This window comes from Fringilla coelebs, assembly GCF_963513975.1.
Source record: "Fringilla coelebs genome assembly, chromosome: 1".
In the NCBI taxonomy this organism is placed as follows: Eukaryota; Metazoa; Chordata; class Aves; order Passeriformes; family Fringillidae; genus Fringilla; species Fringilla coelebs.
Window position 1 is genome coordinate 5818895 of NC_140028.1, and position 25763 is coordinate 5844657.

The 25763-nt window shown below is 46.6% G+C and overlaps 1 protein-coding gene across 1 annotated transcript in view; it reads left to right on the forward strand.

Moving 5' to 3' along the window:
• COL22A1 (collagen type XXII alpha 1 chain) overlaps positions 1-25763 on the forward strand; it is a gene marked incomplete at both ends in the record, with an annotated part of 216583 nt that overhangs the window by 103463 nt on the left and 87357 nt on the right. The window contains 5 exons of the mRNA XM_084212415.1: positions 11273-11308; positions 12704-12733; positions 13622-13675; positions 14582-14635; positions 21754-21807. Of these exons, the coding sequence (XP_084068541.1) occupies positions 11273-11308; positions 12704-12733; positions 13622-13675; positions 14582-14635; positions 21754-21807 (228 nt within the window). The remainder of the gene's footprint in view (positions 1-11272; positions 11309-12703; positions 12734-13621; positions 13676-14581; positions 14636-21753; positions 21808-25763) is intronic.

A 25763-nucleotide genomic window follows, 5' to 3' on the forward strand; every position in this document is an offset into this window, starting at 1 on the left:
TGCAGTGACCCAGGCTATGGTAGGGCTGCTGGAAAGCTGCCCACTGGGAAAGACTCTGGAGTGCTGGCTGATAGTGGCCAAACATGAGCTGGCAAATGCCTAGGTGGGCAAGAAGCCCAGTGGTCTCCTGGCCTTCTGTGTCAGCACTAGTGTGGCCAGCAGGACCAGGGCGGTGACTGTCCCTCTGTGCTGGGCACTGGGGAGGCCACACCTCAAGTGCTGCGTGCAGATGTGTGGCCCTGTTGAGACTGAGATTAGTGAGAGATGCCTCTGCCCAAATTAAGGTGCCAACAAGATCATCTACCAAAGTTAACAACTGGGATTTCATTTAACAATAAATGGGAAGAAGACAGAGAGAAAGGAATAGAGAAGAGAAGGGTGAGAAATGAAGTGGGAGCAGAGGGAGTTGGCGGAAAAATGAAGCAGAAAACAGTCGAAGACACTTGGTTCCAGTAGCATCACATCAGTCCTACCTCACCACGTGTTCGTCCTTACTCACAACGTCTGAGCTGGGGGTCTCTGTGGTTCTTGCTGGGGGTCTCTGTGGTTTTTGTGGAGGGGAGGGATCCAGGTCTTTCTTTCAGGGTCACACCTTTCTCCAGTCCTTGTTGTGGGTATCATCCAGGGAGGTTTTTTCCTATTTACCATGTGAAAGCAGAATGCCTTCCTTTGGCTGCAATGCTAATGCCCAGGCACGTTTCTCAGCTCTGATTGCAACCTTGGGAGCAGGGTAGGGATGTAAGGGATGTAAGGGATGTAAGGGATGTACCCCCCCCCTCCCCCCCCAATGCAGACCAGGCCTAAAATAAATTTCTGTTGGGTTCTAAAGACGGTGCCTCCCTCAGCAGGCTCTCCCTGACCATGCTGCCTTGCTAATTTCTTGTGGATGCCGGGCTGGGGCTGGCAGCAGGAGCTACCTTAGCAAATGGTTGCCTAAGGGTGAGCAGTCATCTTTGGGAATCCCCCTGGTGCTGGCCCCGGGCTCACTCCTCTGGCTGCCCCCTGAGGCAGCTGAAGGAGAAAAGGAGGCACAGAGCCCGCCGGGCCCTCTTGGCCATGGAGTGCCATGGCCGTGGGGCCGGGGGCTGCGGGACGGCTGCGCTGCCAGCGGGGCAAGCAGGAACGCTGCGGGCCAGGGGCTGGGCAGCCACCGGGCAAGCTCCTGCCGGCGGCTCATCCCTGCAGAGCTTTTCCTGGGGAGGGGCGGCCTGGGCACAGCCAGCCTCCATGCCTGCTTCGTCAGCCTCGTCCGAGGGATGGGCAGTCGCGACACAAAGCGCAAATATATTTGTGTCCCCGGGCAGTGCCATGGGGAAAGGCTCACTGTGCCCCTCGTCACAGGGATCGCTGTCCGGGCGAGAGGCTGCTGGTTCTGCTCCCTCTTCCTGCAGTGGGAGGGACAACTCGCTTTCTGGCTCACTGTCCCCCTTCTCCTGCAGTGTCTCTTTCCCGGAGCTCTCCTTCCTCCCACTTTGCCAGTACCTGGTCCAGCCAAGTGTCCCTGGACGGTGCATCCTTGTTGTTAAAGAGGGACCACAGCTCTTCAAACAGGTCGGGAGGCACGAGCTGTGCGGAGTTTTCGGTCTCTCCTGTACAGTCTATGGTCCAGCTGCAAAGGCTGTGCTGGACCAAGGGGCATTCTGCATACAGGGAGGGGAGAATGTCTTCCTCCAACTTCTCCAGCTCCTCTGCCTCAATATTCAGAAGATGGTTTGAAGCATCCTCAGGCCCCGTGTACAGCAGCTTGCCACATGCAAATTGCTCGGGCAGCTGATGAGTTTTCCTGTCCTCACAGGGGCTTCCAGATGAGGGAGAAGCTGAGAAGTCTGAGCATTCCTCAGGCTCTGGTGTGAGCAAAAGCCCACAGCACCCCTCCTCCCAGGGACTTTGGTTGAGGACAGAAGCTCCTGCCTCTCCCTCTTTCTCTTTCAAGAGGGCAAGGGATGTGCTCTGAGGATTGCTGTCGCTGTCTCCTGCAGCCTCTGTTTCTGGAGTTCTTCCTCCTCCCACTTCTCCTCTGGCTCTTTTGGAAAACTGTCCCAGGGCTGCAAGTTGTCAGAGACAGACTGCTGCTCTGCCAACTGAGCAGGAGACAGGAGCTCAGAACAGTTTCCCATCTCTTCTGTCACGTCTTTGGTCAAGCCAAGAGTGCTGGGCATCACCTGGGACTCTGCATTTGCCTCTTGGCAGACACTTGACTGCTCCTGGGTCCAGGGGGATGTGATCTACCTGTCTTCCCACAGGCACAGGGCAAAACCTCTGAATGGGTCTCCATAGGTTTGACCACCGTGCTCTTCCTGCACCTCAGTGAGCTCCTCCATCTTGGTGTGCTCCAGGTGTTTCCAGGCAGGCTGGGTCCCTGTGCGGAGCAGCGTGCCACCTGCATGTCACAGGGGTAGCAGGCGATGGCCCTGCCTTGCTGCTGATCCTCGCCAGAGCCTTTCAGCTGAGCTGTCGGGGGAAGGTGTTTTCCTGGCCCTGTCAGCAGCCATAGTGCCCCATGGAGAAGGTGGCACTAGGTCCTGGTGGCTGCTGCCTACGTGGCCTGCGGACCGTGCTCAGCCTCTGGGAGAAGACCCAGAGGCTGCTGGGGCTGCTGGCAGACGGAGCATTTTGATCTGTGCCGAGGCTGCTCTTGGCAGCTGAGGGCTGAGTTGGCACGGAGGTGTCACTGTCAACAGAGGACCATGGAGAGACGGCAAGTCTGACACAGACAATCTTTGTGGCTGTGTGACTGCCGCTCAGGGGTACTGAGGGCCCTCCTCCCAGACTGTCCTCCTGTGTGTAATATGCTGGGAGGCTCCCTGAGGTGACTGATCTCGGGAGCAATTTGTCCCCATGGAGGGGTGTGATGCTTGTCCAGGTGACCTGAAGAGCTGCCTGTGGCTGCCTGTGAGTCTCCTATGGGAAGCAGAAGGAGTTGTCTGATGGAGACAACTGTGCTCCCTGCATAGTCACAAGCTTGGCCCCGGCCCCAAGGGCAGCGCTGGCCACAGTAGCCAGGCCGGGCTGGGTTCCCAGCTGCGCTCGCTGTCTCTGGGCCATTCCCTCACCCAGGCCATCCTGGCACCAGCTCCTCCCCAAAGCAAGGCTTGGAGCCAGGCCTGGCTGCTGGTCTCTGCCCCCCCCAACCCTCCCCCTTCCTATGAATTTGAACAAGGCCAGATTTTGAGAAGGAAAAAGGCTCTCGTTTATTAAACTACTGAGAACGAGGAGTTTGAGATAAGTCCAAACTCCTATACTAACACCCAAAGATAATGTGCCCCAAACACACATAACCCTCCCCCAAAATACAGGCCCCCCAGAAGGAAAAGAGTCCTAAATTCCCTGAAACCCTCCTTTTATAACCCCTCTCAGGTCCAGGATTGGTGGGTTTTGGATCTGCGCGTTGATTGGTCATTTTCTGGTGTTCTCATTGGTCCTTATCGATATTCATTCTGGACCAATCATTTTCTCAAGGCGTCGAATGATTGGTCAAGTCCCTTGTCCAATCATCTCCTGCCCTGTTCGACTATCGCCCCCACCAAGCCCTGGGCCTTCCCAGGACCCGTGACAAACACCCATCAACTCACCCCAAAACAACAATTCCCAACCCAGCCCCAATTCAACACAAATTGAACCCCATTTATAACACCCTGGTCTCACTGCTGCCTTTCCCTCCACTCCCGTCCCTCACCTGTCACCGCTTGGACAGCAGTGGCTGCCCGTCACGGGACTGGCAGTGGGCGTTTGCCTCCTGTCTCTTGGACATCTTGGATGTGCTCTGACGAACACTGGCCAAGGGCACCCAGGAGAGCTGCTTCTTTCTGAGGAGCTGCTGCCTCCTCAGAGAGCTGCTGCCTCGTGAGAGAACTGCTATCTTCTCAGAGAGCTGCTCTCTTGAGGGTGACAACACGAGGGGTTTTGCCCTTCAAAAGCCTTCTGGGTCACGGCATGGACCCGTGTCACAATGGCCTGTGGGCACGACTGGTGGGCTCAGCCACCCCTTGTCTCAGAGGCCTGGAAGTTTCCATCGAGATGTTGCTTTATTAGGCCTTTGCCCCTCTACTTTGACTATGCTTGTTTGTCTCTCAGTGATTTGTAGCACTCCTTTGTCCCCCCCCTTGGGTTTGTCTTCTAAACATCCCCAAAAAAGCCCTCTGCCCTGCCAAACTGCTTTTCCCACCCAGCCCACCATGTGTTCCACCCCTTGGCCCCACCTCATGTAGAAAGATAATCAGGAAGGCAAAAGTTCCAATAGCACTTCATCTGGCCACTACTGTAAAAGACAATAAAAAGTGTTTGTCTACAAAGATCAACAAAAAAGGAGGGCCAATTAAGCTTTCTGGTCCTAGCCCTGACAGCTGACCAGTGGCTTCCCTGAGAACTGGCCCTGGCGACTGATGAGAGAGTCTCCTTGATCCAGTTGTTCGGAGAAGCAACTTTAATGTAACAACAAAGCAACAAACTAAACAGCGTGCATAGCACCAGAAATGAACCAGAAAAAGCCAGGGTTCACGGTCTGCAAGGATACTTAGATGTTTCAGAAATGGGAGGGGTTAAGGCGGGGTCTGAGCAAAGAATCCAACAGGAAAGAGTGATTTGGAAGATTACAATTAATGCACCAAAAATTATCCAATGACAACACAGGGAACTTAGGATTTTCTAGTAGTAATTTGAATAGCTGAACTGGAGGATCATGGGTGAGAGCTTGTGCTCACCCTAAATTGCAGAGAGATTTCCCATGGCCTCAAACTGAAGTTTTCTTCATTATTTAAACTACCCTCAACAGGCTAAGTAAAATCTCCATTCTTTATTTGATGCAGAGGGGAATATGGTCATGAAGAATGAGAAAAAGTTTTTCCAACCTAATGCCTTCTTTGCCTCAACCTTTAACAGCAGACTAGCTATGCTGAAGACAAGCAACCCCCTGAGCCGGCAGACAAGACACAGGGAGCAGACCAGACCACTTGTAATTCTACAGGAAGTCTTAAATTATCTCTACAGCCACTCAGACACTGACATGTCTATGGGGCTGGCTCTGAGTCCCCCAAGGGTGCTCAGGGAGCTGCAGATGAGGTCACTAAGCTGCTCTCCATCCTTTATTATCAATCCTGAGCAGTCGCCAGGGTCCCACTTGACTGGAGGTGCCAATGTGACATCCGTGCCCAAGAAGGTCCACAGGAGGATGTGGGGAGCTGCTGACCTGTCAGCCTGACCTCGGGCCCAGCATGGTTCTGGTGCAGGTCATTGTGAGGGGGATCATGCCACCCAGAGAGGACAACCAAGAGATCAGGACCAGTCAGTGTGGGTTTAGAAAAGGCAGGTCCTGCCTGAGCAGCATGATGTCCTTTGGGGAGCAAGTGACCTGCCTCAGGGCTGAGGGAAAAGCTGTGCATGGAGTCTCCCTGGACTCAAGCAAAGCCTTTGACTCCATCTCCCCCAGCAGAGTCCTGCAAAAACCATCAGGCCAGGACTTGGCCAGGGGCACTCTTTGCTGGGTTAAGAACTGTCAGGATGGCTGGGTCCAGAGAGTGGCTGTGAATAGAGCTGCATCGAGTTTCCTACAGTCACTAGTGGTGTCCCCTGAGCCCAGTCCTGTTCAGTGTCTGTCCTTCTGATGTGGACAAGGGCATTGAGGGTACCTTCAGTAGTAAATTTGTGACAACAGCAAGCTGGGTGGGAGTGTCAACATGCTGGAGGGTAGGAAGGCTTGGGGGGGGGGGGGGGGGGGGGAATGTGGACAAGCAGGATAGATGATGTGATGCTGAGTTTCCAGAAGAGCCAGGCCTGGGTCCTGCCTTCATGTCCCAAGAAGCCCCTGTGGTGCCCCAGGCTGTGGACAGAGTGGCTGGAAATCTGCCCAGTGGGAAAGACCCTGGGGATGCTGGCTGACAGCAGCTGGACTTGAGCCAGCAAGTGCAAAGATGGACAGGAAGCCCAGTGGTCTCCTGGCCTTCTGTGTCAGCACCAGTGTGGCCAGCAGGACCAGGGCAGTGACTGTCCCTCTGTGCTGGGCACTGGGGAGGCCACACCTCAAGTGCTGTGTACAGATGTGTGTCCTTATTGAGATGCAATTAGGGAAAGATCCTTATGTTCGAATTAAGGTGCCAGTGAGACCATCTACTGAAGTCAACAACAGGGATTTTATTTAATAAATAGGAGGAAGACAGAGAGAAAGGAATAGAGAAGAGGAGGGTGAGAAATGAAGTGGGGGCAGAGGGCATTGGGAGAAAGATGAACCAGAAGACAGTCCAAGATGCTTGGTTCCAGTGGCGTCACGTCAGTCCTACCTCACCATGTGCTTGCCTGCACTGGGGGTCTCTCTGGTTCTTGTGGAGGGGAGGGATCCACGTTGTTCTTTCAGAGTTCACACCTTTCTCCAGTCCTTGTTGTGGGTATCCAGGGAGGTGTTTTCCTATTTGCCATGTGAAAGGAGGATGGGAGTGGTTTCCTTTGCCAGCAAAGCTGAGGCCCACAGAGCATTTCTCAGCTCTGAATGCAGGCTTGCATTCGGATGGGGATACCCCCAGGCCCTAAAGACAGCTCCTGTGGGATTCTACAAAGCAGCACTTCCATCCTTCCTCAGCTGGCTCTCCTCGACCAGGCTGCCTTGCTGCTGGCTGGGGGCTGGCCTCAGGACCTATCTTTGGCAAGTGGTTGCCTAAGGGTGAGCAGTCATCTTTGGGAATCCCCCTGCTGCTGGCCCCGGGCTCACTCCTCTGGCTGCCCCCTGAGGCAGCTGAAGAAGAAAAGGCGGCGCAGAGCCCGCCGGGCCCTCTTGGCCATGGAGCGCCATGGCCGTGGGGCCGGGGGCTGCGGGACGGCTGCGCTGCCAGCGGGGCAAGCAGGAACGCTGGGGGCCAGGGGCTGGGCAGGCACCGGGCAAGCTCCTGCCGGCGGCTCATCCCCGCAGGGCTTTTCCTGGGGAGGGGCGGCCTGGGCACGGCCAGCCTCCATGCCTGCTTCGTCAGCCTCGTCGGAGGGATCGGCAGTCGCGACACAAAGCGCAAATATATTTGTGTCCCCGGGCAGTGCCATGGGGAAAGGCTCACTGTGCCCCTCGTCACAGGGATCGCTGTCCGGGCGAGAGGCTGCTGGTTCTGCTCCCTCTTCCTGCAGTGGGAGGGACAACTCGCTCTCTGGCTCACTGTCCCCCTCTCCTTCACTGTCTCTTTCACGGAGCTCTTCTTCCTCCCACTTTGCCAGTACCTGGTCCAGCCAAGTGTCCCTGGACGGTGCATCCTTGTTGTTAAAGAGAGACCACAGCTCTTCAAACAGGTCGGGAGGCACGAGCTGTGCGGAGTTTTCGGTCACTTCTGTACAGTCTATGGTCCAGCTGCAAAGGCTGTGCTGGACCAAGGGGCATTCTGCATACAGGGAGGGGAGAATGTCTTCCTCCAACTTCTCCAGCTCCTCTGCCTCGATATTCAGAAGATGGTTTGAAGCATCCTCAGGCCCCGTGCACAGCAGCTTGCCACATGCACATTGTTTGGGCAGCTGATGAGTTTTCCTGTCCTCACAGGGGCTTCCAGATGAGGGAGAAGCTGAGAAGTCTGAGCATTCCTCAGGCTCTGGTGTGAGCAAAAGCCCACAGCACCCCTCCTCCCAGGGACCTTTGTTGACTGCAGAATCTCCTGCCTCTCCCTCTTTCTCTTTCAAGAGGGCAAGGGATGTGCTCTGAGGATTGCTGTCGCTGTGTCCTGCAGCCTCTGTTTCTGGAGTTCTTCCTCCTCCCACTTCTCCTCTGGCTCTTTTGGAAAACTGTCCCAGGGCTGCAAGTTGTCAGAGACAGACTGCTGCTCTGCCAACTGGGCAGGAGACAGGAGCTCAGAACAGTTTCCCATCTCTTCTGTCACGTCTTTGGTCAAGCCAAGAGTGCTGGGCATCACCTGGGACTCTGCATTTGCCTCTTGGCAGACAGTTGACTGCTCCTGGGTCCAGGGGGATGTGATGTACCTGTCTTCCCACACGCACGGGGCAAAGCCTCTAAATGGGTCTCCATAGGTTTGACCACCGTGCTCTTCCTGCACCTCAGTGAGCTCCTCTGTCTCGGTGTGCTCCAGGTGTTTCCAGGCAGGCTGGGTCCCCGTGCAGAGCAGCGTGCCGCCCGCACATTGCAGGGGTGGCAGGCAATGGCCCTGCCTTGCTGCTGACCCTCGCCAGAGCCTTTCAGCTGAGCTGTCTGGGGAAGGTGTTTCCTGGGCCCTGTCAGCAGCCATAGTGCTCCATGGAGAAGGTGGCACTAGGTCCTGGTGGCTGCTGCCTACGTGGCCTGTGGACCGTGCTCTGCCTCTGGGAGAAGACCCAGAAGCTGCTGCTGCTGGCAGAGGGGGCAGGTTGACGCTTGTCAAGGCTGCTCTTGGCGTGTGCTCTTGGAATGGAGATGCGCCAGTCAATGGAGGGCCATGGAGAGATGGCAAGTCTGACATGGACAATCTTTGTGGCTGTGTGACTGTGCCACTGAGGGGCACTGAGTGCCCTCCCTCCAGGCTGTCCTCTTGTTTTGCATGTCCTGGGAGGCTCCCTGAGGTGACTGGTCTGGGGAGCAGTTTATCCCCATGGAGGGGTGTGATGCTTGTCCAGGTGACCTGCAGAGCTGCTTGTGGGTGCCTGTGAGTCACCTATGGGAAGCAGGAGGAGTTGTCTGATGGAGGTGGCTATGTAGGCACTCTGTTCCCCCACATGCTTTCATGGCCCTTGTCTCAAGGCAGGTGCTGACTACAGCAGCCAGGTCAGGCTGGGTTCCCAGCTGCGCTCGCTGTCTCTGGGCCATTCCCTCATCCCGGCCATCCTGGCACCGGCTCCTCCCCAGAGCAAGGCCTGCAGCCAGCCTGGCTGCTGGTCTCTGCCCCCAGCCCTCCCCCAGGTCCCACTGCCGCCTTTCCCTCCATTCCTGTCCCTCACCTGTTGCCACTTGGACAGTGGGCGTTTGCCTCCTGTCTCTTGGACATCTTGGCAGGGCTCTGATGAACACTGGCCAAGGGTACCCGGGAGAGCTGCTTCCTCCTGAGGAGCCCAAGTTTGCTGATGGAGTTGGCAGAAGATCTCGCTAAGCCACTCTCCATCCTTTTTTATTATGCATCCTGGCCACTCGTGAGGTCCCACATGGCTGGACGTGCCCGTGTGACATCCATGCCCAAGAAGGACTTGCAGGGAGGTTGAGGGGAACTCCAGTCCTGCCAGCCAAGGCAAGGTTCTGGAGCAGATCACTGTGCGGGGGATCACACAGCCCAGAGAGGACGACTGAGGGATCAGGCCCAGCCAGCATGGGTTTAGAAAAGGCAGGTCCTGCCTGAGCGTCGTGATGTCCTTTGAGGAGCAAGTGACCCACTTCAGTGCTGAGGGAAATGCTCTGCATGGAGTCTGCCTGGACTTGAGCAAAGCCTTTGACTCCACTCCCCCAGCAGAGTCCTACAAAAGCTGTCCAGGGCTTGGGCAGGGGCACTCTTAGCTGGGTTAAGAACTGTCAGGATGGCTGGGCCCAGAGAGTGACTGTGAACAGTGCCACATTTGGGTGGTTTTTGGTCACTTCTGGTGTCCCCTGGGCCCAGTCCTGTTCAGTGTCTCTCCTTATGTGGACAAGGGCATTGAGGGTACCTTCAGTAGTAAATTTGTGAAAACACCAAGCTGGGTGGGATTGTCAATGTACTGGAGGTTTGGAGGGCTGTGTTGAGGGGATGTTCACAGGCTGGGTGGATGGTGTGAGGGTAGCAGTTTCGAGATGAGCCAGGCCTGGGTCCTACCCTTGTAGGGCCCCTGCAGTGCCCCAGGTTAGGGCAGAGTGGCTAGAGATCTGCCCAGTGGGAAAGGCCCTGGAGGTGCTGCTGACAGAGGCTGACTCTGAGCCAGCAAGTGCCCGTGTGGGCAAGGAGGCCGGTGGCCTTCTGGCCTTCTGTGTCAGCACAAGTGTGGCCAGCAGGACCAGGGCAGTGACTGTCCCTCTGTGCTGGGCATTGGGTAGAAGTCTTCATTCAGTTCTGGGCATCTCATGGACAAAAAGGGTTTGAGGTGCCAAGACTGTTGCCAGAGAAGGGCAGTGCAGTTGAGGAAGGGTCTGAAGGGTAAATCCTATGAAGAGTTGGTGTGGGAGTTGGGTGTATTCTGGGGAAAAGAAGACTCAGGGGGGACTTAACTGCTCTTAACAACTCCCTGGCAAGTGGATGTAGCCAGGTTGGGATTGGTCTCTATTCCCACAAAACCAGTGACAGGACAAGAGAAAATTGCCTCAAGATATGCCAGGGAACATTCATGTTGGACAGCAGGAAGACTGAAAAGTTTGTCAGGAATTGCAAGGTTCTGCCCAGGCAAGTGGTGGAGTCAGCATCTCTGGAAGTGTTCCGTGAACACCTGGATGTGGCACTCAGTGCTCTGGTCTTGTTGCCATGGTAGTGTTCAGTCAAAGGTTAGGCTCAAAGTCTTTTCAACCTTGATGCTTCAGTGATTCTATCTTTAAGATCCCTTCCAACCCAAACCTTTCTATGATGCTCTGAATAAATAACAAAGAGTAATTAAACTTAAGAGAAAAAATATGAAAGACATACTGAGTCATTCAGAGACCTACATGAGTAATGAATAAATAGCATATTGAGGGAAGCTGTGTGATAAACCTAACACCAGTCTCTGCCCCTGAAGTAAAGGATAAACCTTCTATATGCACAGTCTAAAAACATAATAAATGGTCGACATTGCTGGAGAAAAATGAACTGGAAGAAATTAATAGCCTAGATGGCAATAAATCACGGGAAGAGGGTGTAGCATCCCAATGTCCCACAACCACTACGGCATGAATTGCTCTAGAAAATGACTTGGGGAAAACAGTACCATTTCTCACTTTTTTGCAGTTAATTTGGGTACTAAAAAATAAAAGTGTTTTGACCTCCTTAATATCTGTCTCTTGGGGGTCTGTTAGGGATCTAAGCATCAAACAGTTTGTTTGTGTGGTAAGTGTACAGAGCAAATACAAGATTTTTTTTAAGCACAAATCTAATGCTATTGTGCATCCAATGCATCTCTTATTTTAAGTCACTGAATGTCATTAAAATGTATGTAAAACATCACAGTAACACAGATCACAACCAGTTTCTGCATGTGTTCATCTGCAAAGCAGAGAAAACAGAGTTAATTGAGATTGGATGTCCAGATCTATTAATTATGAGATGGTATTGGAAATTAGAATGTACAACAACAGTTAGAAAATATGCTCAGGATGTTGCTTTTACTTTGCACTGTTGTGTATTGTGCCCTGTTGTGTTCTACGTATGTTTTTCATTTCTTTCATGTTTCCCTGCAGGGTGAACCAGGACTTCCAGGATTGCCTGGCACTTCAGTAAGAATTGTTTTTTAGCTTTCCCAGACTTTGTAGCATTATTGCATGAGATGTAGAAATGCAGGTTGGGAGGATCTCACTGAGAGATGTTCATAAATACTTTTTTTTTTAAGAAGTTTTTTAAAGCGAAGATTTTTGAAGAAGGCATGTGACAGGTTCCAATGAGGAGATGCTCTGGAGAGATCTGGGAGATTGTGAAGTGTGAAGACCAGGACTTGAGGCGATGAAAGCATTGCCTCAAGTGCATCAGAGAGAGCAATACAGTGACAAGACTGTGTGGTTTCTGACAGTTGTTGATTCCAAGTGGCCTTTGGTACATAGAGCCTGAACATATAAAAGCAAATGAACTTTCAGTATTGAGTAGCTGAGTGTCTTCGACATGGACTGAGTGTATGAATTGGTGCAGGAGAAGAAAAAGGCAGTTTCTGATGAGAAGGAATGATCTTTCCTTAGCTTGTATCTGGAAAAGTCCTGGTGGAATATTAAGACAACTAGGACTTGATGTGCTGAAATCAGCAAAGCACTCATGAAAAAATTAAACAGAAAAAAGAAGAGTGGGGTTTATCTTTATTGTGGCACTACATTAACATCCTTTGTGCATCCCTCTGCCTTCAGCAGAGCCTTTACTGATGCCAGAGACATCTCTGGGAAGGATGTAAGGTTGTCTAGAGACTAGTATTGTCTGTATGAAAAGGTTATCTCTGAGTGAATGGATAAAAATTTACCACTAAGTATGCAGAGGAGAGGTCTAGGACTGTGTTCAGTATGGGCTGGTAACAAAGCAGCTAGGGAATTTAACTTTCAAAAAAAAAAAAAAATAGGCTCCCTGGTAGTTGTGTGAAAATCAGTAGGCAATTCCCTTACTCAGAATGGGGTAGAAAGTAAAGGAATTAGAAAACTATGAAAAAAATCAAGGTATTTGGGTAAGAACATTTTGCTGTCCTGTTCAAATGTGATATTAATGATGGGACAGCAATTACCAAGAAATTTTGAAAGATATGTATAACATCTGAAAATGAATTTAACTGATCCCAAGCCAGTCTGCTTGTTATGTGATTTCTTCTGCACTCAGTAGATCTTTGCGATTTAGAATAAAACAAGGTCTGGTGAATTTACTAACTTATTTATATAATGAGATAATTAATTAAGTTCTTACTGTTTATACAGACACCCAAATCACTTTACAGGTGAGAGAAAACCTTCTGTTAGTCTGAGCTCTTTAAATAGAAAGCATCTCCCAGCCTGCAACAGGATTTGAGGAGCTGTAGGAGTTATCATTCAACTTGAAGGAACAGCAAGGGCAGAAAAATACCCTGTGGGGCCCATGATACCTCTGGCACCTTCTGCCTTGTATTTACTGTTTCCATCCTTTATGACTCTGCATTTCTATTGCAGGTGCATACTGAAGGCCTAAAAGGAGAGGAAGTAAGAGAGACTCAATATCTCTTCTTTCATTCCAAGCATGTTTTAATGTAATTCTGTTGCCTGTTAGGTTAGATTTTGCTGTAAAATAGTACTTTAAAGGGAAGGTGGATGGAAGCATTATCAAGACATCGAGAAATAAATTTTCCTATTTACAGTGGAGAAAATAATGAAGAAAGGAAAAAGGGCAATGTCATTCTCAGATGTGAATCTTACATCAATGAGAAATATGAATTGCAGAGTCAGCTATGCAATTATCTAAGGACAGGGATGTACTAACAGTAATGTTAACCTGTATTTGAGTTTTATGCCTAGTTTGTCTCTGAACCTGGGCACTCAAATGGGGGGACATACCCATTTTGTCAGTCTGTTAGTCCAATGTATAAAATATACATATATTTAAATTTTGATTTTTTGTTGGTGGATCTGTAATTTGCATTTAGCTGTTACTTGATACAATTGTATGCATCATGTAAATGATACCTTAAAGCCCTTCAGAGCTCTGTAGGCTTGGGGAAAATGCTGGTGGAAGCTACTTATGCAAGAACTATTCTTCTCCACCCCCAACACAGAGTGTTCTAGTGGAATATCCAGGATTTCCCAGCCTCTTCTGTAGAGTCACTACCTTTGGAAAACAGAGAACCAGATATGGATAAGTGCCTGTTGAGTGTGGGTAGATCAGTCTGTCTTCAGCCTAGTGAGTGTTGATAATTCGAGTAGCCAGAGATTAAGGAGAAAAACAGCTGGTCTCTGCACTGGTTCTTCAGGACTGGTGGGGAAAGTGGTGGCATATGTCCTGTAAAGACAGACAACATGTCTAATGTGCCCATGCACATTTTCATAAAGATACTTTAACACTTTTTTTAAAAAAATCCCCAAACATTCCTGTAGGGAAAGCCTGGGCCACGAGGACCACAAGGCCACCCTGGACTTCCTGGACCTCCAGTAAGTTGTTTCTCTCACTACTTGTGATTTCAGAAGCTGAAACTCAGGCTGGAGTGAGGCATATGAAAATCTTATACATTATTCAGGCTCTAAAATATTTAAATAGTGCCCAGAGCCTCCAGTTTTTTTCATTGCTGAGAGGAGGTGTCGTGCTGTGGATGGCTTGTTTGAACACAGGGAAATGACAACCAGGACATGGGCAGACTTTGCCTTAAGGCTGTTGTCATACAGAACCTGATCATTTTTCTATTTCTAATGTCCTGAAGAGCTGTATAGGCATTCAGCACATCTCAGAGAGGCACTGACTGATAATTTGTGAGCTGTCATGTCATGAAGGTCGGGAGTAGTTGTTGTCAAAGGGATTGGTGTTATGCCACAAGGTTGTGGCTGAAATACTTTCTGGAGGAAAACTAAGAATTGAGTGTGTGTGTTTATATTTCAATACAATTTTTACAACAGTTTGTACATGCAAACATTCTTACTTCTGACTTAAATTGTACCCTATTCTAGTTCTATTTTATGACCCAGCTCTGCAGGATGTCTCAGTTCAGACTGTCACTGCTGCCTCATTTGTAAACACTGTGTTTCCTCTCTTTTGAATTGCTTGTTGTGTTTCACTGTTGATTGGCTTTTGTAAAATTGATGGCATTGTGAAGGTGTGTTGCTTAGGTAAATCTACTTTGAATTATGTAATTTAAATATAGTTGTGTGCTCTGTATTTAATCAGGGCATTGTCACTTTTATCTTGTTTACTCGTTCTCTTCTGCTCACAGGACAACATAATCATCAGGTAAGAGTTGTCTAGGTAGCCATGCAGTAATGGTAGCACAAAAGAGCTAGGAAATCATGTGTAGTTCACTAGTTTTTCTTATTCTGTTAACTTTCTAAATCTTCTCAATTTTCAAGGGAGAGCCTGGTCTGGAAGGCAAGCCTGGAGTCCCTGGTTTGCCAGGTCAAAGGGTGAGTTGTTTCTTTTATTTATCTGAGTCTCAGGAGGCTTGGGACAGCTTTGTTCAATAAGGTTTGCTACTTTCACCCACCTTACATATACTTGGCTACTTATATAAGAATCCTGAGGCCCAGATCCTTTCCTTATTCATTGTCCAGGAACTTTCAGTACCTCTTGGAGTTGACAGGTTGAATGCAGTGTAGGTTCTTTCTTGCCATGTGCTCTCTTGTATTTATATCTGCTCCTTACTGCTAAGGGGCTGCTTCTGAGTGTGCAGAACCACTACTAATGCAGTCAGTTTAAAATCTCAGAGAAATTCTGTTGTCCTGGAAGTCAAATGAGTGGAAAGATTCTTGCAATAATTATTATTTTCTGTTCTGTTTGGTCTGTACTCAAAAAGAGGGTCCCCAAAAATGGTAGCTGGTGTACCATTCTTTCGGGAGCTTAGTTTTCCTATGTATGAAAAAATCTTGGATTTTTTTTGACATGGAATTATGTCTTCATATATTTAACTACTGCTAAAAGGTAAACTTCAGAGTGGGCCTGATATTATTATGCTCATACTCTGAACCTGCTTTTCCTTGCTTGAACCTGTTCCTATGAAGGACATTTCACTAGACAACACAGAATCAGAATATCCTGAGTTGAAAGGCACCGATCAGGATCATCGAGTCCAAATCCCAGCCCTGCACAGAGCATCCCCAAGAATCCCACCATGTTCCTGAGAGTATTGTTCAAATGCTTCTTGAACTCTGGCAGGCTTGGTGCTGTAATCACTGCCCTGGGGAGCCTGTTCTAGTGCTCAGCCACACTCTGCATGAAAAACCTTTTCCTGATATCCAGCCTAAATCTCCCCCAATTCAGCTTCATGCCGTTTCTGTCACTGGTCACCAGAGAGAAGAGATCCGTACCTGCCCCTCCTCTTCCCCTCACAAAGAAGCTATAACTGCAATGAGGTCTCTCCTCAGTCTCCTCCAGGCTGAACAGACCAGGTGTCCTCAGTCACTCCTCATAAGTCCATTCTCGTTGCCTTCCTCTGGACACTCTCTAATACCTTTATATGTTTCTTATATTGTGGCACCCAAAACTGCCCCTAGGACTCAAGGGGAGGCCACCTCAGTGCAGAGCAGAGTGGGACAATCCCTTCCCTGGCCCAGCTGGTGATGCTGTGCCTGATGCCCCCAGGACAGGGTTGACCCTCCTGGCTGCCAGAGCCCTGCTGAATCCAGCTTTCCACAGACAGGACCCCCAGGTCCTGTCCCACAGCTGCTTTCCAACCTCATTCCCCATCCAGGCTTGCCCCACCCCAGGTGCAGGATCTGGAGCTATGGATTCACACCAATGACCATACAATTGGTGATTGCCCAGTCTATTTGTCAAGGTCTTTCTTCAGGGCCTCTCTGCCCTCAAGGGAGTTGACAAATAAGAGTGGAAGTGAGATACCTGCTTAACACTTTGGAGGCAGTCACTTGGGTCTCAGTACTGCTGTTTAATGAGTCACTTTTAAAAGTAGTCACAGAGACTTGATGATAGCTCACTCCTTAAAGGAGATCATGGAGTTCGCCTGCAGTGCTTAGAGTCAGCACCAGGGCTGTTTTCAGCCTGAGTGAGAACCTATGAGCATAGGAGGGTGATGAGCAAACATTACAGGGAAAAATATATACCTTGCTAAGAGGTTTTCTACAGACTGCCCGTTGGATTGTGTGCTATTAAATTTAGCTGTAAGCATGAATTCTAGGAATTTTCTCCTTGGGAAGATAGTGCAAGCAGCCTTTAGTCAATGCCTAAGTGGAAAAGGGCATTTACTTGCTTTTTTATAATTTCCTAAACATTAGAAAATATCACTTTAGCAAATAACTCTGCAGTGCTTTGTCCCTAAATTGGTAAGTTAGGAATTATCCTGGTTTTAAAGCCTGCTGTGAAACATTGTTTCTTGAATAAGATTAATAGAGCTTATTAGCTGGGTAAAGGACAGTGATCCGTCAGGATTTGCAACAGGACAGAAAATGCTCCTGTTAATGATCATTTGATTATGGATGTCATTTGATCTGTTCTGTCTTTGAATTTTTCCCTAGACTCTGTTGTGTCTAGCTAGTCAGACTTCTCCTAAGGGTCTTTATTAGTCATCAAGCATCTTAGATGAACAGATATATTTTTTTAATTAAAGGCCATTATTCAATGACTGAATTCATGAGATGAATCAAAGTACTGGGTTTGTAGATCTACACAGATCCCATCTGGGGACAGGAGGTAACAATTCCAACCTGAACCAAGCAACTGGCTTGTGTTCTTTTTATTAGTCAAAAGTGCCTGGCAGCTGATGTCTGCATTTTGACAATGATAACCTCACATCAGGAGCACACTGTGTGAAGAAGAGTGCTCTGCTATTCTCCTGTGACCTGCAAGACCTTTGAGTGACAGACAATACTGTCCTGATTTTATTAAAACTGCCTGAAAAAGAAGAACTCTGAGAGTCTGCTTTCACTTTTAGGGTGGTTTTGTGGTTTTCTTCCGTCTTCCCGTCCTTCTTTTTCTTCTGTCAAATTGAAGAAAATTGAAGTGCTTTGGTTCTGCTCTTAAGTCTTTGATACCTGATCTACTGAAATATTTGTTGGAAATCAAACCAAATTTTTTTTCTTGATAGGTACAAAAGGCGCAGGCTTATGACACGCTCCTAGAAAACATGCGGATCTGTGGCCAGTACAGACTAAACATAGGGTTCCTCTTAAGTGTACTCAATAATTTGGATTTCAAGAATTTGCCTCTTTTTTTTAAATGCTACAATTTCATTCAAGTGATTGAAATTTCAGAAAGAGACCAAGAGAAAACATTTGTCCTGCAGCAGTCATGAGGTAGGAGCTGTTTAGACCATTTTGAGTGTGCTATGCTGGACTGCAGCTTAGTTTTATAAAATTACTTTGATAAAATCTGTCCAAGTTCAAGGTACAATCAGTGCAAAACAAAAACTAATACAGGAGTCTCATGGGGTAATAAGAATAAACTTATGAAAAGAAAATAAATGGAAAATATAATTATAATATAGTAACATTTAATGAATGCACTTCTCCATGTTTAAGACTCAATGTACACAAGTCAGGCAGATAAGTTACAACCACAACAACAACAAAACCAATAATAATAATAATAATAATGATAATCATAATAATAAAATAATAATATTAAAAGTTTAAACTGCGAACTCCTGGGTTCAGGGTGCACTCTCCACCCAGAGGAGCAGTGTTCAGATCACCTGTAAATGCAGGAAAGGTTTGTCCCTCTCAGCTGTCCTGGGAGATATAAAGTTAACAAATCTGTGGAGGGCTGCTGGGTTCTTCCTGCATTTGATGGTGGAAGAAATACAGGTATTTGACTTTCCATTCTTGACCCATCTCTCACCTGACTGGATTGTAGGATATGATTTTCCTGTTCATGCCAGTCACAACTTGAATTTGGAAGTCAAGAATATTTCAACTCTTACTTCTCTGTGCATGAACTGCCCTGGATTTGAACCATCTTAGTCTCCCAGGATGCAAGGGATGGAGAGAGCTGACTGGTAATTTCAGGGTGAAATGGATAAAGAACCAGGAGAGAGGAGAATAAGTTTGCCTAGCAAATTAAATAGGCATTTTGGAAGGAGCCAGTCTCAAGGTGCAGTCTCTCTCAATGTCCAGAAGTCCTTGTAACCCTTTACTTTGCCACAACTGCCCCAATAATCACTCATGATCTGGCCAATCTTGGTGGTATTTTCATCCTCAAGCTGCAGAGATGCTCTCACTTCAAAATTTACTGGTGTTATCTAATGCATATGGAGACTGCAAAAGGCTGGATCCTTCAGGGAGCTCAAACACTGGTTAACATTGCTGGATTTCCTCTGGTTTCTCTACTAATGCAGCAGTAAAGAGACCAGATGAAATGGGTAATCCTAGTATCCCATCCAGGTTACAGGGGAAACAAAATTGGCATTTATGCTAGCAGCTATATTCATTTACAACTAAAGATGTTTTCTGCGTACTTTGTACCAAATCCACCTGTGTTCCTGGGCCAAACCTCAGAGAAAAACATGCTAAGAAAACATATGTGTATTCTGGCTATTGGACAGCTAGATGGGAAACAGTCTTGGGCTGAGGTACCTTTCAGAATTTCCCCTCCAGCAGAGTGGAAATGACATTTTTCCTCGGTTTCCTGTCCTCTGTATAGTAGATACATTTCTGATGGATGGTTGTGTTCATATTTATTTGTGGGTGTTTGAAATGTTCAGATGACTTTGCCTGCCCTAGCAAACTTCAGCCATGCAGAAATCAGACTGCAAGCAAGTTAAAAAAAAAGGAAAAGAGATTGATGCCATAGACTAAATTCAGAGTGAAACTGTAATTGCCAGTGTGGTAAATATATGAATTTCCAATAAAACACACATTTTTAACTGTGCTTTTGTTCAAATTGCTGATAAAGGCAAAAAGGATATATTTTATATTGTCAAAAGATACACAACCTTACAGATTTGCCTGATTCTTACTGTAGGAAACAGAGCATAATTTCTGGGTTTCTCTGTCATATTATTAGGCAGTGTGACATTTCACTGAGTTTTGCTCTCATAGGTATAATTTCTCCCAGCAAGTATTTCTGTCCTTCACAGACAGACTATGATGTTTTGGAGCAAATCTGTTGTAGCTGGATTTCAGCTAACCTCCAAGTGGCCCACAAGTTCCCTTCAGAATAGGAAACCTCTCTCAGTCTCTCTGTCTGTACAATTATATGTTGCTTTAGAGATTTCTTAATGTTTTGAAAAGACCTGGAGCTTCTCAACATTATACCCAAGGAAAGAATAAACAGCTGCTCTTGCATCTCTTCTGGAGACGGAACAGTTGGTTGGTGGGACATAAAGGCATCAGTGACACTGTCTTGTTTTGATGGACACAATTAAGGATGCTTCCTATGTGCCTGGTGCCAAATCCACCTCTGTTCCTGGGACCAAGCTTCAGAGAAGGACACTGCACCATCTCTCTTATGAGGAGATAGAGAGCTGGGCCTGTTCAGCCTGCAGAAGTGATGACTGAGGGGGGACCTCATCCCTGTCTGTCAGTGTCTGCAGGGAGAGGTCAGAGCAGGGCCAGGCTCTGCTCAGGTGCCCAGCATGGGACAAGAGGAACAGGCAGGGACTGATGCACAGGAAGTTCCACCTGACTGTGAGGAAGAACTTTTTTACTGTGAAGTGACTGATCACTGGAGTCTCCCTCACTGGAGATATTCTAGAATTGTCTGGACACAATCCTGTGCCTGTGCTCTGGGATGGTCCTGCCTGAGCAGGGAGTTTGCAACAGATGACTTGCTGAGGTGCCTTCCAACCTGACCCATTCTGTAATTCCATGATTCTGTGATTCTCTGTTCTGGCCTCAGTGTTGTAACTCTGGAAGTAGCCACCTTGGCATGGAGCTCCCACATGGATAGGAAGCTGGAGGCGGCTCATCTCCTGTGTCTGGCCCCCCACACCACATCCTGTATGCTTTATTCATAAGCTGACATATATATTTAAATGAGTATTTTAACAGTGCCATTTGCATGGTCACTTGGGCAGTGGGCAAAAATATCATCTTTAACTGGAAAACATATGTTAAATTATGTGGTGACATGAGTCCTTCAAATTAAAAATGAGATCTTGTTGGCTTTGACAAGAAAAGAAATGATGGATGTTGGAAAAGTAAAAGGAACATTTATGAACAGTGGGTGTGCTGGAGTATATAATTCAATTTTTTATTGATATTGAGTCCTGCAAATGATTACAAATTCCTTCAGATACCTGAGGATCCTATAATCACTCCTTTAATATTCTTCTTAAATTCTTCTGTATATCACCGCTGATTTTCATTGTTTTAGGGTGGAGGGTTGCTGGGAATTTTTTAAAGAAAAGAATAATTAAAATTACTGATTCTGACACATTAGATAATAAATCTCAGTCACAGCTGAGAAAAATATGATGAAAACTTGCTTTGTTTTTGATGGTTTAGATTTTTCATTAATTTAAGTCAGCAAAAAACTGCTGTTAATAGATGCTGTTTCTGCACATCTTTCAATGGAGAAAAATAAAGGGAAGATTTTGTATCTGACCCTTCACATTATCAGGGACATTAAACTTTGTTAATTATATTTTTCTTCTGAAAAGAAAATCAGTGGATGAGAAGCAGAAATGAGGGAGGAAAAATTCTGTCTTTCAGATATTTACATGACTCCTCTTGTACTTTCCCACTATATTACTAGCAGCCTTAGAAATATTTATGACTGAGTGTCGGTTACATATGAGGGAAGAAGTGAGCATTTTTATAAAACATGTGACTTACCTAAAGTAACACAGCAAGTCACCTGAGTTAAGAAACAAATCCAACCTCTGCCCTAACTCCAGTGCTTACTCCATCCCTTCTTCCTCATTTTTCTCATGTGGGATGTTTTCCTTTTGAATTATTTGAGATCAAACCCATGGGGACACAGAGGTCCAGCATCCATACAGGTGATCTTGTCTTAGGCTTGTACTCCAGCTCTTGGCTTGTCCTTGCCTTGCACCAGTGGAGCTCTCTGGTTCCTTTGAAGGGATATTTTTTACTTGCAGAGGAGTCCACGAGCTCTGCCTTTTGGTGCTAATGCTACCTTTACTAGAAATGCCTCATGGATTCCTGTTTCCCAGCTTAGAGATTGTGGATCTTTTCTATACACCCATGCACCAGAGTTCTTAATTATTTTATTTCTTTATCACAAAGCAGTGCAAGGGACCAGAGATACACTGCTTTACCTCTCAGACCATGTTTACACTTGGCACTTGCCTTGGCTGCATCTCAGCACCATGACTTCCTTACCCCCCTGTAGGGGGAAGCCAGGTGGGATTGCAGAGTGTAGGAGATGCTACAATGTGTGTGAGAACAGCTCTGAACTTTACAGCTATTGTCACAATTTGGGAGATACAGGATTGTTAAAGACAACTGGGGCTTCATTTCCAAATGGTGTCTGTTGTCTTCATTTCTAGCCTTTGTGTTTTGTGTAGCCACGTTACATTGTTTTACCAATTTGGTGGTGAAAGACTTTGGAAAATCAATAGCAGTCTTTGGTCGGCTCTCTAATATGTGCTTCTCTGTTGATCATGCAGGGTAAAAAGGGAGAACCAGGCTTCCCAGGAATCAATGGTCTGATTGGACCTCAGGTAAGTGATGATTTCTTCATTTTCTTTAACATCCTTATAATATGTGTTAAAACCAGATTTGGTGGCAACAGAGGACATGGAACTACACAATGCAGCGTATGCGATCTTCCTCTTTATACTGTGTTTGAAGTTCATGTTTTTCCTTTTAAGATGCAAATAATTTATCTTGTTGAGATTGAGAGATGTCTCTCTGTCTGACAGCAATTTCATTTACCTTCCACAGTTCTTCAGCATCTTGGAACCAGGACAGCTGTGTTGTATGGGATTTCCCCATTGCTTGTGCTTAGAGCAGCATCATCCCAGAGGGAAACAATGATTTGTGTTTAGTGAGGAAGGGAGATGTCTTAACTTAATGACCCCTTAACTCCTTCTTTTTAAAGCTTTTGGCAAATTAGAGCTCCAGACTGCACCACAGCATCATAAGGGCTGCACAGAGTAGTTTATGTTAAGAATTGCCAGAGAGCATTCAGCTCCATCATGGATCAGCCTGTTTGGTCCTGTGTTATAGTAACACTGACACCTCTGACAGTTTCTTGCTAACTTTGGAGACAAATTCAGCAGACTTGAATCACTTTGTAGGATCACCCCTGCAATAAGAAAAATATCCAAGGGAATGTCCTAAAGCAGGAAAGGCACAACCTCACATTGAGCTGACCACTCAGAATAAAAATGAGCATTTCATTTGTTCCTTTCAATAGTAAATTAACAACTGGACTTTGGCTTTAGGATTGTGTTTCAATAATTGCTAAAGTTTGGGGAAGTATGATGAGCTTCCACTGCTAGAGCTGTTGGTGATGTACTGCAACTGCTGTAGCAGCGGGGATTTACATGGTGGTTGCTGCTACTGGTTCCCCAATAAGCATCTCCTATGGAAAAGCTGCTTGGATAAGCATTCAGGGAAAGCAGTCAAGTCCACTCACCACACTCACGGCTTAGCTCAGCAAAGAGAGACAGAAGTGCCTTTTATATGGCCAGTTCCTGTGAGGTTTTTTTCAGCACACTGAAGGGAAACCAGAGACAAAAGACAAGACCATGTGCTCTGCACAAGCTTTAAGTAGAGAAGAGCGTAGGGGCGGTACAAAGGACATTGGCTTTCAGGAAAATGGGGCTGGCTACCAAGGATACCACAACCAATGAGGGAAGAGGGAAGGGAGAAGCCAGGGGAAGTTGGGACGTGTAGGGAAAAGAGCTGGGATGGGTCAGTGTTAAACAAAAGTCCCTGAGGAAGTCCCTTCTGTCTGCCCAGGTGAGGTAAACGCTTTGGTAAGTCTCTCCAAGGCAGTGCTCTGGGGATTTCCCTAAGGGGGAAGGAATCACACTGCTAGACAGCAGATACTGATTGCTCATTTATTTGCTCTGGCAATTTATGTCCTTGTAAGCAGGAGGAATGATCTAGAAGTGTGACAGGAGTTTTGTAAAGAGCTGTTCACCTGTCTGTGGGGAATGTCAGAGAGGTAATCCAAGACCTTGAGGCCCCATGCAGGTGAAATCCCTTGTGCCCAACAGGGAACTGTGCCCTGCAAAACATCATTTGATACTGGTTTTCATGTTCTAAGACTTTTTTCTTTTGGTACATCATCTAATCTGCAAGTATTTCAGCAGCAGCCTGAAGAATGTAGACAAGATTTTAGAATCATAGAATAGTCTGAGTTTGAAGGAACTCAGAAGGATTGTCAAATCCAACTTGTGACCCTTGACAGGACACCTCAAGAATCCCTTCCTATGCCTAGAGCATACAGGAACGCTTCTTGAATTCTTGAATTGTTGAGTCCAACACCCTGCTTTTGTTGTGTTATTTTTTTTAGCTTGGGTTGTTGGGGATTTTTTAGTTTTGTTTTGTTTTTTCTTATTTTCCTTCATTTTGGAGGAAGACTTTTTTATCCATGTATTATTTTTAAGATACCTGACAGTATCCATCCAAACAATGTCGCACTTATTTAGCTCAAGTTCCCTGCAAATTAAACATATATATGCATAAGTTAGCAATTTTATAAATGTATCTGTGAAAATTGCTGACATAGGATTAAGTAATTTTCCTTTTTGCACAAGCTAAATAATGTTAGCAAATTTTATGTTAATTAAAACTGCACAAAATGCTTGCCCCATCAAGGGATACTTAAATTGATTCTTCCTCCAAGCTAACTGCATGAAAGGTAAAATATTGTTCCTATTCCTGCAGTGGCACTCTGTTCTAGACATATTACTGCAGATTTCAATGTTTCTCTTTAATGAAAATGCTTACATTCACTTTGTGACAAAACTATTCAGCTTAACAGCACTTTTTGTGGCCTTAGATTTTTAAAACATTTTATCAGCATTTTCTTTTCTTTTCTTTTTTTTTTTTTTTTTCATAATTAGACTATGCCCCAAAAATGCTCAGGAAGAAAAGTGGTTTTCTTATACTGTAGTTACATGGATATTCATTCAAGTTATGTATGGAAGCCTGTGTCAGCTCTTCCTGTGCTGTTCCCATGGTGTTGAGGGACAACTGATTTGAGTTGGCTGCCCATAAACTAGATTAGAACACAAAAACAGTCTCCCTTTCCTCTGCAATTTTAAATTTATGTTTTCTGACCTGATTCCCCCCATTGATACCTGTATGGACAAGAGGAAGAGGTTGATACAGGAGCTTTAGAAGCCTCATTGTTACTGAAGGACACAGGAAAGATCTTCTGAAGTTATTATTGGGCTTTGCCAAGGAAAATCGTTGCTGTCATGTACAGTCCAACTGAGAAGCCTCAGATCAGGCAAATGTGCAAGGGAACTGACTTAGGGGCTGCTCTTGTGGGTCCCTTCCAGCTCAGGATATTCTGTGATTCTATGGTCCAGTGGTGAACTGCAGGTGAGATGAGTCAGTCTAAGTCTCAAGGACCATCTGAGAGATTATTTGTCAGACCCTGTAGCAGCACCTAGGAGGCAACTTTCCAGCTAGACTGGGGATGTTTTGTGGCAATAGGGTAGATTTGTTTCTCTTTGCGCACACCAACTCTAACCAAATTATAAAATAAAAATATTAAAAATATTTTTAAATACTTCTTTTCCTTCCAGATCAGTTGTGGTGGTGAACCTGTCCATCTGCTTATTTGTTTCATGTTGTCTGATCAGCACCTTTAAAAATGAGCATTTATTTTCCAGTCATCTTCACAAATGGTGCATCTTGCAACATCATTAAGCCATGGAATAGAAACTCTGGATATTTTTTCCCGTCTGGACTTGAGCAATTTTCTGGCAGCAAGGACACAGACACCTGAACTTAATAACGTGTTTGTGTTATTATTTATTTGTACTATTTTAGTGTCTAGGAACCTTAATCATAGGCCCAACTTTTATTGCAGTAGGATGTTCAAATGCAGACTGAAAAATGAGCATTTCTGTAAAGAACTTTAGGCTGAAATAATTGGCTCAGGCACTCTGAGCTGTATCACTGAGTTACCAGGGCTGCGGTTTTGCTCCAAATGCAAGCACTTTTTGGGTTGAGAATGGGTGTGCAGGTGCCTCCTCCTGTTGATGAAGATCCAGTTAATGTAATCAGTGGATCCTGAAGCTCTCTTAAAACAGGCACCTACAAATGGGCCACTGAGCCACTGTTGAGGCTCCCCAAGCTGAGTCGGTACTTGCTGGCCACCTGTGAGACACCAAAACACATCAAAAGTCTTGGAAATTTAAAGAAAAATGCCATAGCTCTGCCTTGCAGTACCTCTGGGCTGTTACTGAGGCTTGCCTTGTGCTACATAACCTGGTGGTGTAAGTCAGACCTGAGAGGGAGACCAGTACAAGCTGTACCTGATATGGTCCAGGCTGGCAGTGATTTAATTAGTATAGACTTGTTTGTAGGGTGTGAGCTCAAGCCCAGCTTTTCTTAAGTAATTCAGGAAATAAATGATCTCCTCTGAAACACACAGTATCCTTCATGTCCTTTTTATAATGCAAGTTAATACTGCAAAATGTAAGAAAAG